Here is a 15,816-nt window from a genome sequence, read left to right on the forward strand (position 1 = left end):
GACATTAGGATGCCCAAATGATGTTTACAGAAAATGTTAGGTGGCATATGCCAGTTTGTGTGGAATATAAAAATAACACTGATGTTCAACAGTCTGGATAAAAACATTCATAAATTCATAAATCTGAGCTGAAAGAAGCATCACGACAAAAGCCTATTATTCTGCGTGTGGCTATTTTAGGCCTCGGAGTGGAAATGTCTGTGTGTAGTTGACATAAAGGAGGAATGAGGCAATGGATGGCACATAACAATGGACAAGCTTTATGATCCTTGACCCATCTCTGTATTAGCAATGTGCATAGGTTCCCTTCATAAGCTAACAAAGCCAAGAGTGACTACTGACCTGGAGGTTACAGTAGGAGCTATTGTTTGGGTGGCGGCACGCTCATATACCCGTATGCCCTTTGGCATGCCGTTGAGGAATATTTTCCTAATGATGTATATGGGTGAGAGTTTCAGTAGAAGAATGTACCACATATAGATCCTCTGAATGGGAAAGGTGCTTCTGACAACCACGCATGGCAACGGCAGGCAATCGTTCATAGATAAGGGCACTCAGGCTGGTGATACACTTTGGAGAATGATAGTTTGGCTGAGAGCTGTCCGTCCTACTACCTCATACACATGCAAGCTCAGCTGACACCTTAACATCTCTCAAGCCAGATATGTGTCCAATCTTTTGCTCCCCAACCCCCATGTGCCATGAGGGAGAGTCAGGACACCACTGTATACATGGCTGGTCTGTCCTGCTAATGTTTATGGCCACCCTGAGGGCAATGTAATGTAAACAGCCCACACAACGAAACCCAAAAACAAAAAAACACACATACAGAAATGACACAGGACTTCTCCTGGTTGTGTATGAATACAGGTATCTCAGAGGCTTAGGGGCCGCACACTACTTCCAGGGCTGGTGCAGGGCTCCTCATTTATCCATCTACAGATTATAGAGGCCGCAGTCACGTGCACATCACTCTCCTGGACACAACCGAAATCCCAACCTACTCCCACATGATGTGGACTTTATCCTGAGCTCTCTGCCAAGTCAACAGGTCAAGTGGATTGTTGTTTTTAGGAAGAGTAATTGTCAGTGTCCATTTGGAGAGAATTCCTGTAATTCCAGTACCTGCGAGGAGTTTGCCAGGCTGCCCATAAGCCGGGGGTAAAAGAAAAGTCTCATAAGTTTATGCAACTAGCAAAATACACCTTCCTACAGTAAGCTCTGGATTTTTCTTACTTTTACGGTTGTTGATTATGTCACATTGTACTAGTTTTGTATGGGTGATAATCCCCCAAACATCATTATCCTGTGCATTCATATAATACAAGCAGATTCCTATATTGTTGATTGGTGCAAGTGTCCATCACAAGTGACACAAGTGAACAATATCTGCATAATATGAGAAGTGATGCCAGGATCCAAGACATCCACAAGGATGAGGATGAAGCTGCCAGAGATCCATATAACACACGTCTACAATTCTTCTTGATATACTAAGCATCAATGTAAAGGGGATAAGTCAAACTTTGACGTTAGAGAGGTTTATGGGTTTATATAAATAGACCTAGATCATTGCATAATGTAAGGTTATGCAATGTACTTTGTACTTCTATGCTTCCCCATTTGTTAGATCTGTATTTGCAGCGAGTAACTTAGTAGATTCTAATTTTATTTTTCTTTTTATATAAAAAGCAGATGAAATATTTACAGCAATAATATTTATAGTGGAGGTTTTGAACTTACAGTTGATATATATTATCTCTGTTGACACAGTGTAGCAAAATGTTATTACAGGGGAGATACTTAGGTTTTGTTACATAGGGAACAACGTAACTTGTAGACCACTGGGTCCAGTTTACCCTATTCCTGGCAATACAAAGAGATGTGGGGGGCATCTACAGTACCCATGTCCAGCTCCCACTATGAGGCTTAAGGTGATGCCGTACGTCACATTTTTGGACCGTTTTCAGTCTGTTTACAAAAGCATGCATTTTTGTATGTTTCCCATCCGTTTGGCTGCTTTGAACCTATTTATCTTCATTTCTAGAAGTGTAGGCAGCTGTGAAACAGATTAAAACCATCCAAACACAGGGTAAACATTCAAAAACGCATCCGTTTTAAAAACTGAAAACGCATGCTTTAAAACGGTCCAAAAACGCTACGTGTGGCATCACCCATAGGCTGAATTCGTGCCACATGTGACCAAGCCTCACCTTAACAAGCATCCTTAATTGTTCCCAATATTTGGCCGGATAACAGTGCTATATAAATGGGTCTCCAAACCTAAGATGCATTGAAATCTGTTCCTCCATCTCCGCCAAGATCTATTTAACTCAAACTAGACTGAAGCCAAGGTGCACGTCACATGGAATAGTTAATAGGGGTCAAGTGTCCATGCAGTCAAACAAATCAATAGCCACAGAAGGAAATATTCATGACCATGTGCTGCACAACAAGAAGAGTGATTTGCGTGCATGGTATTCTAGTTTTGGGCATGACTTTAGAACTGAGTGATGCACATTTTTTGCATATCTGCTTGTGAGCGTCAAGAAGACAATAAACATTTCCTCACACACCACCAGCGAGGTTTCAAGGAATTCCATAAGCAACCAGAGCCGACATAATTAATCCCAGGCCGGCTGAACTCTGAAATCCAAATCCACAAGATTCCCAGGGCTGTCACATCTCAGCAGAGCTTTACATGTACTGTCACGCCAAATCAGCACCTAATCTCCCAAGGTTGTTCTCTGCCTTTATATTAAAAACATCTCTACTTACTTTTCATGCAAAAGCTCAGTGAGTGTCAAAGGTTTGGACTGAGCTACAAGGAGCCGAAAAGCATGGAGTGCGTGATATCAAAGTGACTGGGGACCTGCAGCGGAAAAGAAGAAAAGGTGCAACTCTAAAGTTGGCCAAAAACTTTATTATGCGGTGTCCAATCAATTAGCTCTCAACAATAGATGTCAGAAAAGATCAGGAAGGGGCAATCTGAGTTCAATTACCCAAAACTTTTGTTCCCAAGAGGATAAGTCTCCATCAAATGTGTCCGACGGCTACTAATTCTATCAGAACACCTTCTACCTTGTGGTTAGCTGAGGGTGCATGTGCATAGGGGGAAACATCTACTCTATGGAAAGATTTATAGTCTGTCGCTGTCTGCTTAGTCCTATGCCACTGTATAGCAATACAGCGGGATGTCACACACTAACCCAAAGTCCACAGAACTTTCCATTACAGATACACACAAGCCGAAATGAATGGAGGTCTGTGAATACATTCAGCATATGAGCAGAAAGCTTTCCTGGCACATCCAATGAACAGAACAAAACACATGTTAACAAAACCTATTGTTGAGCCATAAGAATCCACTGGCATAACATCCCAAGGGTTGGAGCCTTCATACAAGACAAATGTTTCTATTTTCATAACTAATCCTACTACACTGCACATGTATGTGGGGTTTGACAAAATCTCATTCACATTCTGCAGGACACACCGGTGCTGATTGGGGAGCACCCTGCACATCCATAGCACACCACAGTGAAAACTGAGATCTGCAAACAAATCCACATTTAGGTAGAAAAGCGTGGACCACGCAGTGTCCCATATTATGGATCCACAACACTGCTAGGAAAGGGATTCTTTACATTATAGCGATGACTGATGCAAGGAGTCCCTGCTTCCCTGATACAGTAGCATTGGTGGCGTCACGTCCCCACAAGAGTGATCGGCCCATGAAACAAGACCCTGCATGGTCAGTTCTTCATGGACCGATCACAGCAAGTGTGAAACTGTCCTTATCAAAATGAAAATTTGCATGAAGGCAGGTTCACATGATGCCTCAGCATTACATTCTTCTAGGCCTTGAATCGCGCATCATGAAACGGGAACATGGGCTTTGACTTTGGATATTGATTATTATCATTGACTCGGGCCGCCTTCACACGGTTTTGCCGGTAAACAATACAAAATACATGTTTCTCGTTCCCGATCACAATGGTCTAGGTCTAAAAGCATCTAGAATCAAGAGAAGCTCCTTCCCACTGTGCTGCATATACCCATCACAAAAGGCATACGTTTTGGTAAAATTATGTACATATACTAGAGTATAAGCCGAGCCCCCTAATTTTACCACAAAAACCTGGGAAAATATTGACTCGAGTATAAGCCGAGAGTGGGAAATGCATTGGTCACAGCCTCCCCAGTATATAGCCTGCCGGACCCTGCCCCATATTATATAGCCAGCACCTGCCCCCCAGTATATAGCCTGCCAGCCCATATCACCCAGTATATAGTCAGCCCCCTGCCCCAGTATATAGCCAGCAGTGGGGGAAGCCAGAAAGGTGAGTTTTGATATTTTCTTACTCGAGTATAAGACGAGTTTGGGTTTTCAGCACATTTTCTTGTGCTGAAAAACTAGGCTTATACTTGAGTATATATGGTACTTGAATATACCCCAGGTCCTACCTGGCGCAGAAATATGCGCAGCGTGTGAACTTTCACTTGTGAGATTTCACTGGCTGCAACTTGCAGGCGCAGGGACGCCCCATGCCAGCCCTCGCCCCCCACAGTGGGGACAGACAGATAGACCAACCACATCCAATATTCATTCATACAGGAGGGGTCTCATGTCCAAATTATTGTGGGAGTTCCAGCAGTGAGCCTGGAGCAATAAGACACTTATTAAGCTTAAAACAGTATTTTATATTAACTTTAAACAAATTCTGCTTGGTCTGCAGGGCTGTCACATAGAACCGATTTCATATCAGAGTGGTGGCACATGTGGCGTTTGGAACCTGTTTTTAGGCAGTTTTTAAGCAGTCTTTAAAAAATGCATGTGTTTTTGACCGATTTTCAATTATCTTAATTAAGATGATTGGAAAACGGACAAAAACGGTCAAAAAACTTTTTTTAATGGGCTGCTTAAAAACGGCCTAAAAACGGGTTCAAAACGCCACGTGTGCCACCACCCTAAGCCAGAAAATCTATATCTGTAGTTATTGTACCCTCCACACTTTATCCTCTACAACTGACCAGAGAAGCCAGTATATATACTAAAATGTATAAACATGTATAAAAAACATCTGCAACTGGATATGAACAACTTCAAAGGCTCCTGTTTACTTGCCATCTGAGCAGGTCTTGCACATATTGCATTATTTCTGCCTCCCTTTAGGGTGAAGACACACGTGGCGTTTTTAGGCCGTTTTTGGGCAGTTTTAGGTTAGTGCGTTTTCAGATCATTAAAACCGCATGCGTTAAAAATACGCATCCGTTTTTTTGAAAATGCATGCATTTTTGTCAGTTTTGCCTAAAAACGCCACGTGTCTTCACCCATAGGCTGCTGTCACATGTTGCGTTTTGCTTGCGTTTAACTCATGCGCTTTCAAACAGCTGAAGAGGAGATTTGCCTTATTACATTGTTGTCAACATTGTGTTTACAAAACACCAGCATTAAGCAATATTAACGCATGCGTTTAGTAAAAACATAGTTGACAACAATGTAATTAGGCAAATCTCCTCTTCAGCTGTTTGAAATCGTATGCGCCGCGCACCATCTCTCTCTATGGAAAGGGGCGGGAGAGAGCAGCGTTCACCCCCTCCTCCTCCCCCGTGTGCCCGCCATGCTATGGCACGGCAGGCACACGTTAGTGTGAATGTAGCCTTAATGTTGTCCGGACATAGGAAATTCTATATTATTAGATGTGCACCAACGCAAGCTTTAGATAGGGGGGGGGGGGGACGACTTATTTTTGCTTTTTTACTTATACAGTTTCCTGGGTGTGGGACAGAAGCAAGAACCACTATGAACATTTCCCAATCATAGCAGAGCTATATGTCTAACCACCAAGCCCTTCTCTAAACATGCCAAATCTAAAATCCTGACCAGAGTGATGGAGAAGATCTTTACAGACCCTATTACAGCCACAAACAGATCATAAACGCCTCAAAACAAGCTGCAAAAAGTTTTCCTGCTGCTCATTTCAGTAATTTTGGGTAACAATTCTGCTTCAATACACTCAGGAATCCACAGGAATTACAAATAATCAAGTTGCATACTACAGGGATTATGGAGGATAAACATTCATAATTCTTGATGGGAGTCGTTAAAATTTAATTAAAAATTACAATTTGTGACACTCCCTTACCAAGTATGTCTGAAAGACACATTACAACGCAAAAGGAAGACTTGGAAGAATAATTAGTCCAATTCAAGACTACATACACAGACATGTCACATGGAGAAGGCGTCATGGTGTGACCAAGTTGTGACATGACATCCTCAGGTTTGTTACCAAAGCTCAAAACAGGAACCAGAACCAGGATGACCCAGTAACCTTCATTCTGTATTCTATGGGTGACGGCACATGTGGCGCTTTGTTATGAGTTCTCCTCCATGGCATCAGATATGTGACAGTTTTGCTTTTACACATTGGGGTTAGCTGTTGCCTTTTGATTTTTTTGACCCGTTTTTAAGCAGTCCGTCAAAAAATGCATGCATTAAACCTGTCAAAATGGATGCGTTTTCAAAGAACGCATGCATTTTTTGACAGACTGCTTAAAAACGGGTCAAAAAAATCTTAACAGGTCTACAAAATTCACAAAGACAACAACTAACCCCAATGTGCAATGTGTCTGATGCCATGGAGGAGAACTCATAACAAAGCAGCAAATGTCAAACTCCTATTCTCCAAATGTCATTGAGAGCTGTCATTGAATGACACAAAGGTTGCACAACACAATTGATTGGGTAACCTGAGGTTGACAATGTGCCTACTGTGAAACGCCGAGAAGAGGCACTAAACAGCAGGCTATACAGTGATGCCGCATATAATTCTACCACCTCTGGGGCAGATCTCTGCATCCAAGGTGCAAATGACGCTACAAACCAAGTGGTACTGTAGTTCTATCTACTGGTGACCAAAAACAGTCAGCTCCCTCCAAAAAGTGACCTGAAGGCTAAAGAATATGTGGGTTTTGATTTTTGTGTATATTACTAATTAAACTAGGAGTCAAGCAACAGAAAAACTTCTTCCCAACACCTTCCCAGGTCATGTAACCCAATCCTCCCCCTTGTGTTGTCACTACACACGCTGGAACTTCAGACATGTGCTCTCTTGTATCCTTCCTTATAGCCACAGCAAACAAAACCTGTATACACAGACCCCCATCAGCCCAAATCCTTCACCTGTCAGGGAGAACTTCCTGCAGTGCCGAGTACTAGAAGGCACCTGGGCACACGAGACCCCATCTATACATTATATCAGGGGGCACATGTGTCCAGTATCCAAATATTCATGTAGTTTTACCAACACTGGCTGATACTTAGACCCTGTACATGAAGGGAACCTAAAAGATGTCCCAAAGTTATAACAGCCACTAATGCCGGATGATAAATTTGGGACTTCTTTACACTTTACACCACCTGTACAAAAGCTTACCTTGCACCAAAATTTTGTGCCCACACATTCGGGCACACATAGACACATCTTAAGCTTCATCATCAAATACAACTTACACAATTAAAGTCACCTCCATGACTTTCCAAGAGTCCTGAGACATTTCATGGAATACGAAGGAAGACAAGGCAACAATTACACACCAGACACAAGTGGCAGCTATAGATACATGCACCCCATGGAGAATTGCCTCCACACCCGTACCCCCAGGTGGTATACTCCATAGATAAAAGCAGGCACCTTTATAAGGGGATCCATTGACGCTCTCAGAGCTGGACTGGACATTATCCACTGCGGCGGGTCTTTTTAAGCTGCTGAAGTAGCCCCTTGACCTAGAATGGAGTGATCTAGGGGAGCGTCCCCCGGGACTAGTGAATGACACCTGAGCGCCGTCCTTCCTGGAGAAAATGCCACTAAAGAACCTGAGTAGCCTCTTCTCCTGGCCGCGGCGGTCCAGCTCCATCTGCTCGGAGAGCTTGTGCAGGTCACTATTATCCAGGGTCCTGTTCTTGCTCTTGCTCCTTTCCCATCTCTCCAGATCAGACAGGGGGTCGGTCTTGCTGAGCACTTCGCCCACATCCAAGGTGTTCCTCTTGTCTGCAGGGCAGGGGTCAGCGCTGGGCACTGCCAGCACCTCCCTGCCCTCCTCCAGCCTGTGGGGGGTCAGGCAGCTGGAGCTGCTGTGATGCTTCTCCTTGGTCAGGCTCCTGATCCGCAGCAGTTCTCCATTCCAGTGTCTGAAGCTGAAGCTCCTTCTCAGGAGGCTGGGGTGTCTCCTGTCCCAGGGCCCCTCTGCCCCTGTGCTGGGGGAGGCCTCAGGACCTGTCTGGGGCACACTGTGATCCTGAGGGGATGCAGCCTCCTGCACCGGGGACACCCTGTCCTGCACGGCAGCATCTCCCGGGCTGGGGCTCTTGTCCCTGGGTGATGCAGCCCGGGTGACCCGCAGACGCCCCAGCTCCAGCTGCCCGGTGCTGCGGGTCCTGAAATTCCTGAGTCCGTGCTGCGGCGGGGGGAAGGTGTCCTGCTCCTCGGCCCCTTCCTCCTCCTCCGGGCACCTCTCCAGCCGCGGCTCCTCCAGCTGCTCCTTCTTCACCAGGGTCAGAGAGATGCGATACACCGTCTTCCTCTGCGGGGCGCCCCGCTCCATCAGCGGGGGCGCGGGGTCCAGCAGATACATGGCCGCACAGGTGAGGGGCCCCCCGCCGCGGGGCCGGGTTGCACTGGGGGTGTAATGGGGCGCCTCACCCCCTGCTCTCCCCGCTGCTCACCGCCCCGCGCTGCCGCCTGGAGCCCGCTGGGGGCAGCTCTGACGGGAACCACATGAGGGCAACCGGGAGAGCAGCGAGCACAGCCCGCAGGAAACTGACAGAGAGCGAGAGGAGCCTGCGAGGAGGAGGAGGAGGGCACAGGGGAGGGAGTAGAGCAGGAGGAGGAGGAGAGGGAGGAGAGCACACAGCAGCCTCTGCACAACCATCACACTGCACATTACCGAGCACCACAGCCATCACACTGCACAATACCGAGCACTACACAGCCATCACACTGCACAATACCGAGCACTACACAGCCATCACACTGCACAATACCGAGCACTACACAGCCATCACACTGCACAATACCGAGCACTACACAGCCATCACACTGCACAATACCGAGCACTACACAGCCATCACACTGCACAATACCGAGCACTACAGCCATCACACTGCACAATACCGAGCACTACAGCCATCACACTGCACAATACCGAGCACTACAGCCATCACACTGCACAATACCGAGCACTACACAGCCATCACACTGCACAATACCGAGCACTACACAGCCATCACACTGAAAAATACCGAGCACTACAACCATCACACTGCACAATACCGAGCACTACAGCCATCACACTGCACAATACCGAGCACTACAGCCATCACACTGCACAATACCGAGCACTACACAGCCATCACACTGCACAATACCGAGCACTACAGCCATCACACTGCACAATACCGAGCACTACACAGCCATCACACTGCACAATACCGACCACTACACAGCCATCACACTGCACAATACCGAGCACTACACAGCCATCACACTGCACAATACCGAGCACTACAGCCATCACACTGCACAATACCGAGCACTACAGCCATCACACTGCACAATACCGAGCACTACAGCCATCACACTGCACAATACCGAGCACTACACAGCCATCACACTGCACAATACCGAGCACTACACAGCCATCACACTGCACAATACCGAGCACTACAGCCATCACACTGCACAATACCGAGCACTACACAGCCATCACACTGCACAATACCGAGCACTACACAGCCATCACACTGAAAAATACCGAGCACTACAACCATCACACTGCACAATACCGAGCACTACAGCCATCACACTGCACAATACCGAGCACTACAGCCATCACACTGCACAATACCGAGCACTACACAGCCATCACACTGCACAATACCGAGCACTACAGCCATCACACTGCACAATACCGACCACTACACAGCCATCACACTGCACAATACCGAGCACTACACAGCCATCACACTGCACAATACCGAGCACTACAGCCATCACACTGCACAATACCGACCACTACACAGCCATCACACTGCACAATACCGAGCACTACACAGCCATCACACTGCACAATACCGAGCACTACACAGCCATCACACTGCACAATACCGAGCACTACAGCCATCACACTGCACAATACCGAGCACTACAGCCATCACACTGCACAACACCGAGCACTACAGCCATCACACTGCACAATACCGAGCACTACACAGCCATCACACTGCACAATACCGAGCACTACACAGTCATCACACTGCACAATACCGAGCACTACAGCCATCACACTGCACAATACCGAGCACTACACAGTCATCACACTGCACAATACCGAGCACTACACAGTCATCACACTGCACAATACCGAGCTCTACACAGCCATCACACTGCACAATACCGAGCACTACACAGCCATCACACTGCACAATACCGAGCACTACACAGCCATCACACTGCACAATACCGAGCACTACACAGCCATCACACTGCACAATACCGAGCACTACACAGCCATCACACTGCACAATACCGAGCACTACAGCCATCACACTGCACAATACCGGCCACTGCACAGCCATCACACTGCACAATACCGAGCACTACAGAGCCATCACACTGCACAATACCGAGCACTACACAGTCATCACACTGCACAATACCGAGCACTACAGCCATCACACTGCACAATACCGAGCACTACAGCCATCACACTGCACAATACCGACCACTACACAGCCATCACACTGCACAATACCGGCCACTGCACAGCCATCACACTGCACAATACCGAGCACTACACAGCCATCACACTGCACAATACCGAGCACTACAGCCATCACACTGCACAATACCGAGCACTACAGCCATCACACTGCACAATACCGAGCACTACAGCCATCACACTGCACAATACCGAGCACTACAGCCATCACACTGCACAATACCGAGCACTACAGCCATCACACTGCACAATACACAGCACTACAGCCATCACCCTGCACAATTCAGGGTACTAGAGCCATCACACAGGGATACACAGTGCACCCACAACAGACCCACATAACAACCAATCAGAACAATCTTTTCATCTTCTTCCCTGAGGCAAGACAGACATGTACAGGATTATGATTGGTAACCATGGGAAACGCCTTAATGCTTTGCCTGCAATGGTTTTTCTCACAAAAGACCCCCCTCAGTCACAACAATTCCCCTCAGGGAGCTGTGCATACCTCCTACCAGTCCCTCCATACAGTACTGTGCATATGCTCCTATGAGTCCCTCCATACTGCGCTGTGCATGCTCCTGTCAGTCCCTCCATACTGCGCTGTGCATACCTCCTGTCAGTCCCTCCATACTGTGCTGTGCATGCTCCTGTCAGTCCCTCCATACTGCGCTGTGCATACCTCCTACCAGTCCCTCCATACAGTACTGTGCATATGCTCCTATGAGTCCCTCCATACTGCGCTGTGCGTGCTCCTGTCAGTCCCTCCATACTGTGCTGTGCATGCTCCTGCCAGTCCCTCCATACAGTACTGTGCATATGCTCCTATGAGTCCCTCCATACTGCGCTGTGCGTGCTCCTGTCAGTCCCTCCATACTGCGCTGTGCATGCTCCTGCCAGTCCCTCCATACAGTACTGTGCATATGCTCCTAGGAGTCCCTCCATACTGTGCTGTGCGTGCTCCTGTCAGTCCCTCCATACTGCGCTGTGCATACCTCCTACCAGTCCCTCCATACAGTACTGTGCATGCTCCTGTCAGTCCCTCCATACAGTACTGTGCATATGCTCCTATGAGTCCCTCCATACTGCGCTGTGCGTGCTCCTGTCAGTCCCTCCATACAGTACTGTGCATATGCTCCTATGAGTCCCTCCATACTGTGCATGCTCCTGTCAGTCCCTCCATACTGTGCTGTGCGTGCTCCTGTCAGTCCCTCCATACTGTGCTGTGCGTGCTCCTGTCAGTCCCTCCATACTGTGCTGTGCGTGCTCCTGTCAGTCCCTCCATACTGCGCTGTGCATACCTCCTACCAGTCCCTCCATATGGTGCTTTGCATGCTCCTGTCAGTCCCTCCATACAGTACTGTGCATATGCTCCTATGAGTCCCTCCATACTGTGCATGCTCCTGTCAGTCCCTCCATACTGCGCTGTGCATACCTCCTACTAGTCCCTCCATATGGTGCTTTGCATGCTCCTGTCAGTCCCTCCATACTGTGCTGTGCATACCTCCTGTCAGTCCCTCCATACAGTACTGTGCATATGCTCCTATGAGTCCCTCCATACTGTGCTGTGTATGCTCCTGTCAGTCCCTCCATACAGTACTGTGCATATGCTCCTATGAGTCCCTCCATACTGTGCTGTGTATGCTCCTGTCAGTCCCTCCATACAGTACTGTGCATATGCTCCTATGAGTCCCTCCATACTGTGCTGTGCATGCTCCTGTCAGTCCCTGCATACAGTACTGTGCATACCTCCTGTCAGTCCCTCCATACAGTACTGTGCATATGCTCCTATGAGTCCCTCCATACAGTGCATGCTCCTGTCAGTCCCTCCATACTGCGCTGTGCATGCTCCTGTCAGTCCCTGCATACAGTACTGTGCATACCTCCTGTCAGTCCCTCCATACAGTACTGTGCATATGCTCCTATGAGTCCCTCCATACAGTGCATGCTCCTGTCAGTCCCTCCATACTGCGCTGTGCATGCTCCTGTCAGTCCCTCCATACTGTGCATGCTCCTCAGTCCCTCCATACTGTGCATGCTCCTGTCAGTCCCTCCATACTGCGCTGTGCATATCTCCTACCAGTCCCTCCATATGGTGCTTTGCATGCTCCTGTCAGTCCCTCCATACTGTGCATATGCTCCTATGAGTCCCTCCATACTGCACTGTGCGTGCTCCCGTCAGTCCCTCCATACTGTGCTGTGCGTGCTCCCGTCAGTCCCTCCATACTGTGCTGTGCATGCTCCTGTCAGTCCCTCCATACTGTGCTGTGCATGCTCCTGTCAGTCCCTCCATACTGTGCTGTGCATGCTCCTGTCAGTCCCTCCATACTGTGCATGCTCCTGTCAGTCCCTCCATACTGTGCGTGCTCCTATAAGTCCCTCCATACTGTGCATGCTCCTGTCAGTCCCTCCATACTGCGATGTGCATGCTCCTGTCAGTCCCTCCATACTGTGCATGTTCCTGTCAGTCTCTCCATACTGTGCATGTTCCTGTCAGTCTCTCCATACTGTGCATGTTCCTGTCAGTCTCTCCATACTGTGCATGTTCCTGTCAGTAACTCCATACTGTGCATGTTCCTGTCAGTCCCTCCATACTGTGCATGTTCCTGTCAGTCCCTCCATGCTGTGCATGTTCCTGTCAGTCCCTCCATACTGTGCATGTTCCTGTCAGTAACTCCATACTGTGCATGTTCCTGTCAGTCCCTCCATACTGTGCATGTTCCTGTCAGTCCCTCCATGCTGTGCATGTTCCTGTCAGTCCCTCCATGCTGTGCATGTTCCTGTCAGTCCCTCCATACTGTGCATGTTCCTGTCAGTCCCTCCATGCTGTGCATGTTCCTGTCAGTCCCTCCATACTGTGCATGTTCCTGTCAGTCCATACTGATGCTCTATCTCCCCAGGGACCTTCGGAAACCTGGAGCCGACCCTGGTGCCTAATATAACAAGTCATGTGACAGAAATGCGTGCGATTTTTCTACAAATTACCATTGCACGGAGGCTGCACTATTTTGGGAATTAACAAAACAATGAAACATTTACTTATTTATTATTTTATGTGGAAACCAATATGTAAACATAGGAAAGCCCTTCAGAGGGCCGTGGGATTAAACGCAGACATTTCGGTAGGTAGCCATCTTGAAGGTGTGACTACTTCTTATAATGATATCCAATCACAGAGCAGGCCACGGCGCAAGCTCAGGCCAGTCACATCAGTGCCCCATTAACATGAGCTGCCACGTGCCTCTATAATACTGACCCCCTGCAGTGGGGAGAGGACATCCCAGTATTCCCAATGAGTACATCCCAGTATTCCCAATTACCTTTGGTAATACAAAAAGGTTATAATAGCAAACAAAACACAAGTACTGATGCAGATCTATGAAGGCTAAGCAATGGCTTCCACGCAATAGAAATGTTCTCAATTCTCTGCCATTTCTACAAAAATCTAAGGTTCCGGGCAAAATAACTCAATAAGTAATCATAGAAACCATTACAATTGTGCTGGTGTCTGCAGCCATCACCAATCCTACTATACATCATCATCATGTCTTGTGACTTCTACCTTCTGCCTAAGCCAAGTCAACAACAATCCTCTATCTAGGGATTTCTTATTTACATCCTTTGACTTAAGGTAAAGCAATACACAAGAGGAGTACGAGACAAATATAGCCCTGACATAAGTCGTGGTTATCACAACATGCCATCCCATGTGCAGACATAAACATTTTCCATGTACAGGCGGTCTCCTACTTAAGAACACCCAACTTACAGACGACCCCTAGTTACAAATGGACCTCTGGATGTTGGTAATTTACTCTACTTTAATAATCAGCTGTAACAGTAATCAAAGGTGTCTGAAATTAAGATAATAAAAATTCCTTTATTTATATAGTGCACACAGATTACGCCAAATCAGTCTTTATTGTTAATCGTGGTTCTGTTAATCCAACATTTTTTAAATCCAATTGTTACAGATACCAAAAAGAAATTTGGCTGGAGTTACAATTATAAAGTATACAGTTCCGACTTACATACAAATTCAACTTAAGAACAAACCTACAGAACCTTGCATGTAACCCGGGGAACTCCCTGTATAGTACATGATACAGTGGGCTTCAGAGTGGAAGGAGTTAATCTAGCAATCATTGGATGTCTGACATCCCCCCCCCTGACATTAGGGAGGTAGCGTGGCCTCTTCACAATGATCTGCCACAATAAATTAGCTGCCACAGTGCCTATTACTCTGTCTGCAAGAAGTGAATACACTAAGTGCACCTGAGCCCCCTACTATCCAACACCCCCTATATGCATCTTCACACATAGGATGACACTCACTCTTTCCTCAACCACTAGACATCACATCCCATAAAAATCTTCTCTGGAGATCTGACCTAAGCAGTGAGAGGACGTCCATTTTTAGAAGCAATATCGTAAGAGACAATTGTGATTATACAGAAAAGATTGATTTTTAGCGTCACTATATAATAGATCTTCTTTATGGTTGTGTGAGTGATGGCTTAATACTGTAAAATCCCCTGGGAGGGGGGGGGGGCACATGTCCGTGGTCCATTTTTGGGGTCAGTATGTCTGCAGTGTGTAATCAGTTTACGAGCCATGTGGGGTCTGTGCATCACCCATAAGTCATCCGTATTTGCGGGACCGCAAATAAAACGGAAGGCTGGCGCATGATGTCACCAGCTTGTACCTGCTCCTTGAAAGTTCAAATGATCGGGTTAAATAGCAACAATGATCCACAAAAAACAAAAAGAATTTATTTAATTTCATTTATTCCGAAACCTGGCTGGTCCATTGTACAAGCACGGTCACCTCCTGTGTTGCCAGTTCATCCTCATAGATCACGAGATCTTGTAAGCAGGGCCCTTACTACTAGTGTTTCATATGACTGTGTTATTGATTGTTTCTATATGTCCTCCGTGATCTGTACCATTCTGCAGAATATGATGCCACTATATAAAGATTTACAATTATTATTATAGCACATGAAAGACATCTTTGTGGCATCTATATTTT

The 15,816-nt window shown here is 46.9% G+C and overlaps 1 protein-coding gene across 8 annotated transcripts in view; it reads right to left on the reverse strand.

Moving 5' to 3' along the window:
* The window catches only part of AGAP1 (ArfGAP with GTPase domain, ankyrin repeat and PH domain 1), a 264,345-nt gene that overhangs the window by 144,683 nt on the left and 103,846 nt on the right, over positions 1–15,816 (reverse strand). For 2 of the 8 annotated variants that reach the window (XM_072121462.1, XM_072121461.1), the window contains exon 1: positions 7,701–8,860. The exons of 4 other annotated variants lie outside the window; for them this stretch is intronic. In XM_072121462.1, coding sequence (XP_071977563.1) covers positions 7,701–8,640 — 940 coding nt within the window. In that variant the 5' untranslated portion in view covers positions 8,641–8,860. Of the gene's footprint in view, positions 1–7,700; positions 8,861–15,816 lie in introns of those variants that run through there. 2 more of the 8 variants (XM_072121464.1, XM_072121463.1) reach the window with 1 other exon arrangement.

The sequence above is a fragment of the Engystomops pustulosus genome, chromosome 8 (assembly GCF_040894005.1).
Source record: "Engystomops pustulosus chromosome 8, aEngPut4.maternal, whole genome shotgun sequence".
NCBI classification, from domain to species: Eukaryota; Metazoa; Chordata; class Amphibia; order Anura; family Leptodactylidae; genus Engystomops; species Engystomops pustulosus.